This window comes from Oncorhynchus kisutch, unplaced genomic scaffold, assembly GCF_002021735.2.
Source record: "Oncorhynchus kisutch isolate 150728-3 unplaced genomic scaffold, Okis_V2 Okis09a-Okis19a_hom, whole genome shotgun sequence".
Lineage (NCBI taxonomy): Eukaryota > Metazoa > Chordata > Actinopteri > Salmoniformes > Salmonidae > Oncorhynchus > Oncorhynchus kisutch.
This window is the reverse complement of record NW_022261985.1, coordinates 9,707,654-9,720,251: the sequence shown is the minus strand read 5'-3', so window position 1 is coordinate 9,720,251 and position 12,598 is coordinate 9,707,654. Positions and strand designations below refer to the sequence as shown.

The 12,598-nt window shown below is 48.1% G+C and overlaps 1 protein-coding gene across 3 annotated transcripts in view; it reads right to left on the bottom strand.

Moving 5' to 3' along the window:
* LOC109886533 (TBC1 domain family member 15-like) overlaps positions 1 to 12,598 on the bottom strand; it is a 101,681-nt gene that overhangs the window by 22,023 nt on the left and 67,060 nt on the right. For all 3 annotated transcript variants that reach the window (XR_004207006.1, XR_004207007.1, XM_031815216.1), the window contains exons 9-12: positions 10,859 to 10,962; positions 7,115 to 7,209; positions 3,752 to 3,868; positions 2,795 to 2,895 (exon numbers count right to left, since the gene is read on the bottom strand). Coding sequence is in view for 1 of the 3 variants with exons in the window: in XM_031815216.1 (XP_031671076.1) it covers positions 2,795 to 2,895; positions 3,752 to 3,868; positions 7,115 to 7,209; positions 10,859 to 10,962 (417 nt within the window). In the remaining 2 variants the exon portion in view is untranslated. The remainder of the gene's footprint in view (positions 1 to 2,794; positions 2,896 to 3,751; positions 3,869 to 7,114; positions 7,210 to 10,858; positions 10,963 to 12,598) is intronic.

The window sequence follows — 12,598 nt, the reverse complement described above, 5'->3', positions numbered from 1 at the left end:
CAGCCAGCCAGCCAGTCATTCGGCCAGCCAGCCAGCCAGTCGGCCAGCCAGCCAGTCAGTCATTCAGCCAGCCAGTCGGCCAGCCAGCCAGTCAGTCGGCCAGACAGCCAGTCAGTCGGCCAGCCAGCCAGTCGGCCAGCCAGCCAGCCAGTCGGCCAGCCAGCCAGTCACATAACACCACATTGATGCTCTCTACTCCTCAATCACCAGCTTTCCTTTTACCTTCCTCACTAACAAGTTGCTATCTGGCAGGCGTTTAAATCAATAACCCTGATGTTGCCATGTTTGATGTATTAATGGGTGGGATGACAGCTACAGTGCTGGAGATGACAAGGTCTTTGGGTTTTCTTTGAATAACAAGGGCCTGTCAGGTACAAGACCACTCAGCCGAGTAATAATACCATGATTGCTGTTTACCCTAACCTGTGTGTCTGTGTGTAGCTGTTTACCAGGGTAGACCAGCCCTGGGCTACAGTATCTATAAAGCTATGGATGGTTAATGAACACGAAATCCCCTTTAAATTACTTCAGCAGCTATCTGGAGGATAGAATAGAGGAAACAGACAGGAGGCTGGATGGTGTCGTGACAGACTGGAGGCTGGATGGTGTCGTGACAGAACAGACAGGAGGCTGGATGGTGTCGTGACAGAGAACAGACAGGAGGCTGGATGGTGTCGTGACAGACAGGAGGCTGGATGGTGTCGTGACAGAGAACAGACAGGAGGCTGGATGGTGTTGTGACAGAGAACAGACATGAGGCTGGATGGTGTCGTGACAGAGAACAGACAGGAGGCTGGATGGTGTCGTGACAGACAGGAGGCTGGATGGTGTCGTGACAGACAGGAGGCTGGATGGTGTCGTGACAGACAGGAGGCTGGATGGTGTCGTGACAGACAGGAAGCTGGATGGTGTCGTGACAGAATAGACAGGAAGCTGGATGGTGTCGTGACAGAATAGACAGGAAGCTGGATGGTGTCGTGACAGAATAGACAGGAGGCTGGATGGTGTCGTGACAGAGAACAGACAGGAGGCTGGATGGTGTCGTGACAGACAGGAGGCTGGATGGTGTCGTGACAGAGAACAGACAGGAGGCTGGATGGTGTCGTGACAGAGAACAGACATGAGGCTGGATGGTGTCGTGACAGAATAGACAGGAAGCTGGATGGTGTCGTGACAGAATAGACAGGAAGCTGGATGGTGTCGTGACAGAATAGACAGGAAGCTGGATGGTGTCGTGACAGAGAACAGACAGGAGGCTGGATGGTGTCGTGACAGACAGGAGGCTGGATGGTGTCGTGAAAGAGAACAGACAGGAGGCTGGATGGTGTCGTGACAGAGAACAGACATGAGGCTGGATGGTGTCGTGACAGAGAACAGACAGGAGGCTGGATGGTGTCGTGACAGAGAACAGACAGGAGGCTGGATGGTGTCGTGACAGACAGGAGGCTGGATGGTGTCGTGACAGACAGGAGGCTGGATGGTGTCGTGACAGACAGGAGGCTGGATGGTGTCGTGACAGACAGGAGGCTGGATGGTGTCGTGACAGACAGGAAGCTGGATGGTGTCGTGACAGACAGGAAGCTGGATGGTGTCGTGACAGAATAGACAGGAAGCTGGATGGTGTCGTGACAGAATAGACAGGAAGCTGGATGGTGTCGTGACAGAATAGACAGGAAGCTGGATGGTGTCGTGACAGAATAGACAGGAAGCTGGATGGTGTCGTAACAGAACAGACAGGAAGCTGGATGGTGTCGTAACAGAACAGACAGGAAGCTGGTTGGTGTCGTAACAGAACAGACAGGAAGCTGGATGGTGTCGTAACGTAACAGACAGGAAGCTGGATGGTGTCGTAAAGTAACAGACAGGAAGCTGGATGGTGTTGTAACGTACCAGACAGGAAGCTGGATGGTGTCGTAACAGAATAGACAGGAAGCTGGATGGTGTCGTAACAGAATAGACAGGAAGCTGGAGGTTGTCGTAACAGAATAGACAGGAAGCTGGATGGTGTTGTAATGTAACAGACAGGAAGCTGGATGGTGTCGTAACGTAACAGACAGGAAGCTGGATGGTGTCGTAACGTAACAGACAGGAAGCTGGATGGTGTCGTAACGTAACAGACAGGAAGCTGGATGGTGTTGTAATAAGTTGGATAATAAGACAGAAACTAATTCAGAACACAAATCATAGAGCTGGAGTGACATCACAAAGTGTCAGGGCTCTGCTCAGCTATTGGTGGAGGCTATGAGAGAGTGGTCTTGGATGCATCCTTTGTGAAATGCACCATGGGAACCTAGCATAGTCAGGTAATCAGGTCTCACTCTACCAACACTTACCTAGTTGGCCTCCCTCTCTCATTAAACAGGAATAACTGTGCTGTCATATACCAACACAGAGGTAAGTGAAGGTCTCACCCACAGACATGGAATGACTAGAATGGACATCCTCATTTCATTTGCTTTGGTCTGAGGGGCTTTGTCCATTCTAGTATTTATATTTCTGTGTTACGTATGTTCTAATAATTCAGATGTTCTCAGGTTTTACCCATCTGGTCCATGAAGGAGACAAACCACTAAAAGGTTATGTCCCTGCTAGTTTATCTAGCCTATTTCTATGGTCTTATTAAGTTATGTCTGTTCTAGTATATCTAGTTCAATGTTGTCAGTCTCACCATCTGTTCCATGAAGGAGACAAACCACTAAAAGGTTATGTCCCTGCTAGTTTATCTAGCCTATTTCTATGGTCTTATTAAGTTATGTCTGTTCTAGTATATCTAGTTCTATGTCGTCAGTCTCACCATCTGGTCCATGAAGGAGACAAAGCACCAGAAGGCGTCCACCTCGTCCTCCATCACATAGAGGATCGGAGACAGCAGGTCACTCATACCCTGGACATAGCCTGGTGACAGAGAGAAAACAACCCGGTTCAGTCAGCCAGTCAGTCAGTCAGCCAGCCAGCCAGCCAGCCAGCCAGTAAGTCAGCCAGCCAACCAGCCAGCAGTCAGTCAGCCGTCCAGCCAGCCAGCCAGTAAGTCAGTCAGCCAGTAAGTCAGCCAGCTGTCCAGCCAGCCAGTCAGTCAGCCAGCCAGCCAGTAAGTCAGCCAGCCAGTCAGCAAGACAGTCAGCCAGTAAGTCAGCCAGCCAGCCAGTAAGTCAGCCATTAAGTCAGCCAGCCAAAGCCTGGTGGTGACAGAGAGAGGATTTGAGGAGGTTGGTGGCACCTTAATTGGGGAGGACTGGCTCGTGGTAATGACTGGAGCGGAATCAGTAGAATGGTATCAAATACATCAAACACATGGTTTCCATGTGTTTGATGCCGTTCCATTCACTCCGTTCCAGCCATTATTATGAGCCGTCCTCCCCTCATTAGCCTCCACTGATCGCGTCTGGGGCTGAGTGGCAACTAGTATTTATTGTTGGTGAATCCTCAGTAAAAACCCAGTAGAGGCCGAGTACATGTAGTATGACAAGCTTCGTCTTACCCAGGTCAAAGTCATTCAGTATGACAAGCTTTGTCTTACCCAGGTCAAGGTCATTCAGTATGACCAGCTTTGTCTTACCCAGGTCAAAGTCATTCAGTATGACCAGCGTGGTCTTACCCAGGTCAAAGTCATTCAGTATGACAAGCGTGGTCTTACCCTGGTCAAAGTCATTCAGTATGACAAGCGTGGTCTTACCCAGGTCAAAGTCATTCAGTATGACAAGCATGGTCTTACCCAGGTCAAAGTCATTCAGTATGACAAGCGTGGTCTTACCCAGGTCAAAGTCATACATGCAGTAGGTCATGAGGACATCGTGCAGCAGAATCAGTCCTGGGTTGTCTTGTCCTTCATAGAAAGTGTTGGTCCGATCTGTCCTGTTCACGTCTTTCTCTGTGGAGGAAATCAACACAGTCAGAGACCTTAGAATCCCCTTAATTCACCAAATATATTTGCATGCACATAAAGAACATCATGAGTCAGATGACATGGAACAGAAGGAACCTGATCGTAGATCAGCACTCCTCACAACTCAGAGACACTTTACGATTATAGGCTCAGACTTCACCACACATCTCGTCTGCCTGATTTGTCCTTAGACGAAAAGTTGACTACCAGGAGTTGAAATCAGAAAATGGGACCAGCAGCACTTCCAACAGTTCAGCATTGCTCCGTGCCAGCCTGCCGCTCATTTCCATATTCATTTCAGTTGACATTTACAGAGAGCACACAACTCTAACCCTGTTACAACCGGAGCCTAATTTCAACCCTTTGAATAGCAGGGGGGACGGGGGAGGGGGCGACTCAGAGAGACAGAGAGAACAGAAATGCCAAGTCCATTGAGGAGCCAGCCAGATCCAGTATGGATCATTCCTCAACGATCAGGAGGAGATGAGATCCCATTACCTGGCTGACATGGGTCCTGTCCCAAATGACAACCTGCTCCCTATTTAGTGTACATAGGGCTCAGGTCAGAAGTAGTGCACTACGTACAGGGTATAAGGTGCCATTTGGGACGCAGGTTTTGGGGCTGGGTTCTCCAGGCGGACGACGCTGATGGAATACAGAATACATAAAACATGGGGTTGATCCGATGGGAGACAGATTGATTCCAGGCTCAGCTCAGTCGTAAAGTAGCTAAACTAGGAAAGGTGTCACACTTTGTTTCAAATGGTTTTGCTGAGCAGTTTGGGGTGAGACCTGGAGAAATGTGGCCAACTTTTGTTCTTCACTGGCTGGTGGAAGTTAAGTTGCTGACTGAGGCTGTTGGAACAAGGAGACTAACTCATTAACATATTGGAAAGGTCTCCTGTTTGTCACAGTGCCCATTGTTCAAACCACGTAACCATCCCACTGTCAGACCAATAGAATCAAATAGAATACAACTATTGTCCATCGATTAGAAGGGAAACTTTTTTCTGGCTTCTTCAACAACCCCAGGCAGAGCCCTCAGACAGAGCCCTTCAGGCAGAGCCCCTCAGGCAGAGCCCCTCAGGCAGAGCCCTTCAGGCAGAGCCCCCCAGACAGAGCCCCCCAGACAGAGCCCCTCAGGCAGAGCCCCCAGACAGCCCCCCAGACAGAGCCCTTCAGGCAGAGCCCCCCAGACAGAGCCCCCAGACAGAGCCCCCAGGCAGAGCCCTTCAGGCAGAGCCCCTCAGGCAGAGCCCCCAGACAGAGCCCCCAGACAGAGCCCCCAGACAGAGCCCCCAGACAGAGCCCTCAGGCAGAGCCCTTCAGGCAGAGCCCCTCAGGCAGAGCCCCTCAGACAGAGCCCTTCAGACAGAGCCCTTCAGACAGAGCCCTCAGGCAGAGCCCTTCAGGCAGAGCCCCTCAGGCAGAGCCCCCAGACAGAGCCCCCAGGCAGAGCCCTTCAGGCAGAGCCCCCAGACAGAGCCCTTCAGGCAGAGCCCCCAGACAGAGCCCCCAGACAGAGCCCTCAGGCAGAGCCCTTCAGGCAGAGCCCCTCAGGCAGAGCCCCTCAGACAGAGCCCTTCAGACAGAGCCCTTCAGACAGAGCCCTCAGGCAGAGCCCTTCAGGCAGAGCCCCTCAGGCAGAGCCCCCAGACAGAGCCCCCAGGCAGAGCCCTTCAGGCAGAGCCCTTCAGGCAGAGCCCTTCAGGCAGAGCCCCTCAGGCAGAGCCCCCAGACAGAGCCCCTCAGACAGAGCCCCTCAGACAGAGCCCCCAGACAGAGCCCCTCAGGCAGAGCCCCCAGGCAGAGCCCCTCAGGCAGAGCCCCCAGACAGAGCACCCAGACAGAGCACCAAGACAGAGCCCCCAGGCAGAGCCCCTCAGGCAGAGCCCCCAGACAGAGCACCAAGACAGAGCCCCTCAGGCAGAGCCCCCAGACAGAGCCCCCAGGCAGAGCCCCCAGGCAGAGCCCCCAGGCAGAGCCCCCAGGCAGAGCCCCCAGATGTACAGGGTCAGCAGCAGCGCCCCTGGATGGAGAGCAATCGTGGGGGGTTAAGTCCCTTGATCAAGGGCACAATGGCAGGATATGGTACATGGGATGAAAGCCTTTTGGCTGCTAGTCTAAAACCTCCAGGCTATTATCTGGTGACTAACATTCTGGTAGAAGTGATGATGATCTATTAGACTCCTGACTAACATTCTGGTAGAAGTGATGATGATCTATTAGACTCCTGACTAACATTCTGGTAGAAGTGATGATGATCTATTAGACTCCTGACTAACATTCTGGTAGAAGTGATGATGATCTATTAGACTCCTGACTAACATTCTGGTAGAAGTGATGATGATGATTACCTATTAGACTCCTGACTAACATTCTGTTAGAAGCGATGAAGATGATGATTACCTATTAGACTCCTGACTAACATTCTGTTAGAAGTGATGAAGATGGTGATGATGACCTATTAGACTCCTGACTAACATTCTGTTAGAAGTGATGAAGATGGTGATGATTACCTATTAGACTCCTGACTAACATTCTGTTAGAAGTGATGAAGATGGTGATGATTACCTATTAGACTCCTGACTAACATTCTGTTAGAAGTGATGATCTATTAGACTCCTGACTAACATTCTGTTAGAAATTATGATGATGATGACCTATTAGACTCCTGACTAACATTATGTTAGAAATGATGAAGATGATGATTACCTATTAGACTCCTGACTAACATTCTGTTAGAAGTGATGAAGATGATGATGATGACCTATTAGACTCCTGACTAACATTCTGTTAGAAGTGATGAAGATGATGATGACCTATTAGACTCCTGACTAACATTCTGTTAGAAGTGATGATGATGATTACCTATTAGACTCCTGTGGTCTCTAAACATCCTGTTAGAAGTGGTGATGATGATGTTGATGATGACCTATTAGACTCCTGTGGTCTCTAAACATCCTGTTAGAAGTGGTGATGATGATGTTGATGATGACCTATTAGACTCCTGAGGTCTCTAAACATTCTGTTAGAAGTGATGATGATGATTACCTATTAGACTCCTGAGGTCTCTAAACATGCTGCTAGAAGTGATGATGATGATGATTATTACCTATTAGACTCCTGTGGTCTCTAAACATGCTGTTAGAAGTGATGATGATGATGATTACCTATTAGACTCCTGTGGTCTCTAAACATGCTGTTAGAAGTGATGATGATGATGATTACCTATTAGACTCCTGTGGTCTCTAAACATGCTGTTGTGTTTCTCCTGCTCCTCACTCACTGACTTCCACTGGAGCTTCATACGGAAGTACTCATCCCTGAGGAAAGAGGATGAGAAGAGAGGGAATCAGTACTCATCCCTGAGGAAAGAGGATGAGAAGAGAGGGAATAGGTACTCATCCCTGAGGAAAGAGGATGAGAAGAGAGGGGGAATGAGTACTCATCCCTGAGGAAAGAGGATGAGAAGAGAGGGGGAATAAGTACTCATCCCCGAGGAAAGAGGATGAGAAGAGAGGGGGAATAAGTACTCATCCAAGAGGAAAAAGGATGAGAAGAGAGGTGGAATAAGTACTCATCCCTGAGGAAAGAGGATGAGAAGAGAGGTGGAATAAGTACTCATCCCTGAGGAAAGAGGATGAGAAGAGAGAAAAGAGGATGAGAAGTTAGGGGGAATAAGTACTCATCCCTGAGGAATAGAGGATGAGAAGTGAGGGGGAATAAGTACTCATCCCTGAGGAATAGAGGATGAGAAGTGAGGGGGAATAAGTACTCATCCCTGAGGAATAGAGGATGAGAAGTGAGGGGGAATACGTACTTACCCCTGAGGAAAGAGGATGAGAAGAGAGAAAAGAGGATGAGAAGTGAGGGGGAATAAGTACTCATCCCTGAGGAAAGAGGATGAGAAGTGAGGGGGAATAAGTACTTATCCCTGAGGAAAGAGGATGAGAAGAGAGAAAAGAGGATGAGAAGTTAGGGGGAATAAGTACTCATCCCTGAGGAATAGAGGATGAGAAGTGAGGGGGAATAAGTACTCATCCCTGAGGAATAGAGGATGAGAAGAGAGAAAAGAGGATGAGGAGAGAGGGAATAAGTACTCATCCCTGAGGAAAGAGAGGAAAGTAAAGGAGTGAGACAACGGAGAATATTTCACATAGTACATTAGTGACGGAAAAGAAATTGATAGTTACATAGCGCAATATTACTTTGGACCATATTATAGATACATTGACTCCAAGCAAAACATATGTAAATGTATATATTTTTTAGATTTTGCTAGGTAGTGTTAGCTAGCGCTAGTTCACTTTACCTGTACCAAAACACTGGTATTTTGTCCTATAGCTCGTTCTCCCATCTTTTTTTTAAAAGCCCAGTGCACTCAAAACCTTGATTTCTCTGTCTTTTAAATATATTTATGTATAATATATATATGAAGTTGGAATAATATTGTGAAAATGATCATATTCTTGTAGTCGAAGAGCTGTTTGAAAAGACCGCCTGAAATTTCTGATGATGAGTTAATAGACCAATAAGAAAGAGAGTTCCAAACCGCTCTGCCAATAACAGCCAGTTTTCCGTTTTAACCCTCACTCAGACGACTTCCAGAAAGTCCAGGCTAAATTCTTGCTTGAGGAGAAACAATTGTGTTTCTTTTTGACCATTTTCATTTAAAACAATCACAATAAAAGGCACATGATTGTTTCCAAGAAATGATTTCATATTGAGATAAAAAACAGTTGCATTGGACCTTTTAAATAGTGACCCAACGTGGTTTCAGTACTTATTTCCATGACTGATCAAAACTAGTTTCTCATCGTCTCTCTGCATCAGACAATTAGTTAGCAATATGTTTGGAACATCAAATTGCAAATATCGAATCGTGATACATATCGAATCAGCACATACATATCGTGATCATATCGTGATCATATCGTGATCATATCGTATCGCGATCATATCGTATCATGATCATATCGTGATACATATAGAATCAGCACATACGTATCGTGATCATATCGTATTGTGATCATATCGTATCGTGAGGTCTCTGACAATTCCCTAATCTCATTTAGGGTGTGTTGACTGAGTGGCGATGAAACAGAATAGTACGGACCACTTTAATTTCCTTCAACATAACCGGGGTGCTGAGCTATGAGAACTAGTACTCTCTTCATATAGTGCTCACAACGCCTTCTGAACGGCAACATTTATTTTCAAACTGAAACGTATTAGCCATTCTTAAATACGAGTCATATTACAAACTGAAACGTATTAGCCATTCTTAAATACGAGTCATATTACAAACTGAAACGTATTAGCCATTCTTAAATACGAGTCATATTACAAACTGAAACGTATTAGCCATTCTTAAATACGAGTCATATTTCAAACTGAAACGTATTAGCCATTCTTAAATACGAGTCATATTACAAACTGAAACGTATTAGCCATTCTTAAATACGAGTCATATTACAAACTGAAACGTTTTAGCCATTCTTAAATATGATGAGGAGTGTCTCTCTCACGTTTTCCTCCCAGTCTCCTAATGAGTAGGAGTGTCTCTCTCACGTTTTCCTCTCAGTCTCCTAATGAGTAGGAGTGTCTCTCATGTTTTCCTCCCAGTCTCCTAATGAGGAGTGTCTCTCTTACGTTTCCCTCCCAGTCTCCTAATGAGTAGGAGTGTCTCTCTTACGTTTTCCTCCCAGTCTCCTAATGAGTAGGAGTGTCTCTCCTACGTTTTCCTCCCAGTCTCCTAATGAGTAGGAGTGTCTCTCCTACGTTTTCCTCCCAGTCTCCTAATGAGTAGGAGTGTCTCTCCTACGTTTTCCTCCCAGTCTCCTAATGAGTAGGAGTGTCTCTCCTACGTTTTCCTCCCAGTCTCCTAATGAGTAGGAGTGTCTCGCCTACGTTTTCCTCCCAGTCTCCTAATGAGTAGGAGTGTCTCTTACGTTTTCCTCCCAGTCTCCTAATGAGTAGGAGTGTCTCTCTTACATTTTCCTCCCAGTCTCCTAATGAGTAGGAGTGTCTCTCACGTTTTCCTCCCAGTCTCCTAATGAGTAGGAGTGTCTCTCACGTTTTCCTCCCAGTCTCCTAATGAGTAGGAGTGTCTCTCTCACGTTTTCCTCCCAGTCTCCTAATGAGTAGGAGTGTCTCTCTCACGTTTTCCTCCCATTCTCCTAATGAGGAGTGTCTCTCTTACGTTTCCCTCCCAGTCTCCTAATGAGTAGGAGTGTCTCTCCTACGTTTTCCTCCCAGTCTCCTAATGAGTAGGAGTGTCTCGCCTACGTTTTCCTCCCAGTCTCCTAATGAGTAGGAGTGTCTCTCTCATGTTTTCCTCCCAGTCTCCTAATGAGTAGGAGTGTCTCTCTCACGTTTTCCTCCCAGTCTCTTATGAGTAGGAGTGTCTCTCTCATGTTTTCCTCCCAGTCTCCTAATGAGTAGGAGTGTCTCTCTCACGTTTTCCTCCCAGTCTCTTATGAGTAGGAGTGTCTCTCTTACGTTTTCCTCCCAGTCTCCTAATGAGTAGGAGTGTCTCTCCTACGTTTTCCTCCCAGTCTCCTAATGAGTAGGAGTGTCTCTCTTACGTTTTCCTCCCAGTCTCCTAATGAGTAGGAGTCTCTCTCTTACGTTTTCCTCCCAGTCTCCTAATGAGTAGGAGTCTCTCTCTTACGTTTTCCTCCCAGTCTCCTAATGAGTAGGAGTGTCTCTCACGTTTTCCTCCCAGTCTCCTAATGAGTAGGAGTGTCTCTCTCACGTTTTCCTCCCAGTCTCCTAATGAGTAGGAGTGTCTCTCTCACGTTTTCCTCCCAGTCTCCTAATGAGTAGGAGTGTCTCTCTCACGTTTTCCTCCCGGTCTCCTAATGAGTAGGAGTGTCTCTCTTACGTTTTCCTCCCAGTCTCCTAATGAGTAGGAGTGTCTCTCCTACATTTTCCTCCCAGTCTCCTAATGAGTAGGAGTGTCTCTCTTACGTTTTCCTCCTGGTCAGACTCCTCCTCTCCTCCAGGGTGCTCTCCCAGGGGAAGTAGCCCAGCAGAAACTTCCATCCCTCCTTCCTCAACACATGACACAGACCCTAGGAGGGAAGGAGAGACAGAAAGAGGAATGGGGGGGACAGAGAGAAAGTAAGAGAGGAGAGACGGACAGCTTTTATTTCCACAGTCCTACAGTAAGTAACAAACAAAACAGGCCTAACAGAGCTTTTCCAATTTCAACTGAGCCTTCGACTTCCAACGGTCGCTTCAGAGAGAGAGGCGATGTCGGGAGACAAAACAATCTCTGAAAAGCGGCTGACCCCTACTTTCATATCCTTCATGTAGAGAGACTACAGAGACGCATCAGATGCTGCCTTTAATGAGTGTTCGGCCACAGCCACAGGCAATAGACATCCACAGGCCATAGACATCCACAGGCCATCCACATCCACAGCACATCCACAGACAGCCACAGGCCATCCACAGGCCATAGACAGCCACAGGCCATAGACATCCACAGGCCATAGACATCCACAGGTCATAGACAGCCACAGGCCATAGACAGCCACAGGCCATAGACAGCCACAGGTCATAGACAGCCACAGGCCATAGACATCCACAAGCTATAGACATCCACAAGCTATAGACATCCACAAGCTATAGACAGCCACAGGCCATAGACATCCACAAGGCCATAGACATCCACAGGCCATAGACATCCACAGACCATCCACAGGCCATAGACAGCCACAAGGCCATAGACAGCCACAAGGCCATAGACAGCCACAAGGCCATAGACATCCACAAGGCCATAGACAGCCACAAGGCCATAGACATCCACAAGGCCATAGACATCCACAAGGCCATAGACATCCACAGACAGCCACAGGCCATAGACATCCACAGACAGCCACAGGCCATAGACATCCACAGACAGCCACAGGCCATAGACAGCCACAGACAGCCACAGGCCATAGACAGCCACAGGCCATAGACAGCCACAGGCCATAGACAGCCACAGGCCATAGACATCCACAGGCATCCACAGGCCATAGACATCCACAGGCCATAGACAGCCACAGGCCATAGATAGCCACAGGCCATAGATAGCCACAGGCCATAGACAGCCACAGGCCATAGACAGCCACAGGCCATAGACAGCCACAGGCCATAGACAGCCACAGGCCATAGACAGCCACAGGCCATAGACAGCCACAGGCCATAGACATCCACAAGCTATAGACATCCACAAGCTATAGACAGCCACAGGCCATAGACATCCACAGGCCATAGACATCCACAGACCATCCACAGGCCATAGACAGCCACAGGCCATAGACAGCCACAGGCCATAGACAGCCACAGGCCATAGACATCCACAGACCAGCCACAGGCCATAGACAGCCACAGGCCATAGACAGCCACAGGCCATAGACAGCCACAGGCCATAGACAGCCACAGGCCATAGACAGCCACAGGCCATAGACATCCACAGGCCATAGACATCCACAGGCCATAGACATCCACAAGCTATAGACAGCCACAGGCCATAGACAGCCACAGGCCATAGACTCCCAATGCAGTGTGGAGGAGCTACTGTAGCTGGCTCTGTCAAGGATGAACAGTATATGTAGGAATTAAAAGCACTGATGGGTTTATGCTGTTGCTACTCTCTTAATTAACAGCAGAGGGCGTGTGTGGTGTGTGAGATAGAGACTGTCCCGTTATATCCTGCTG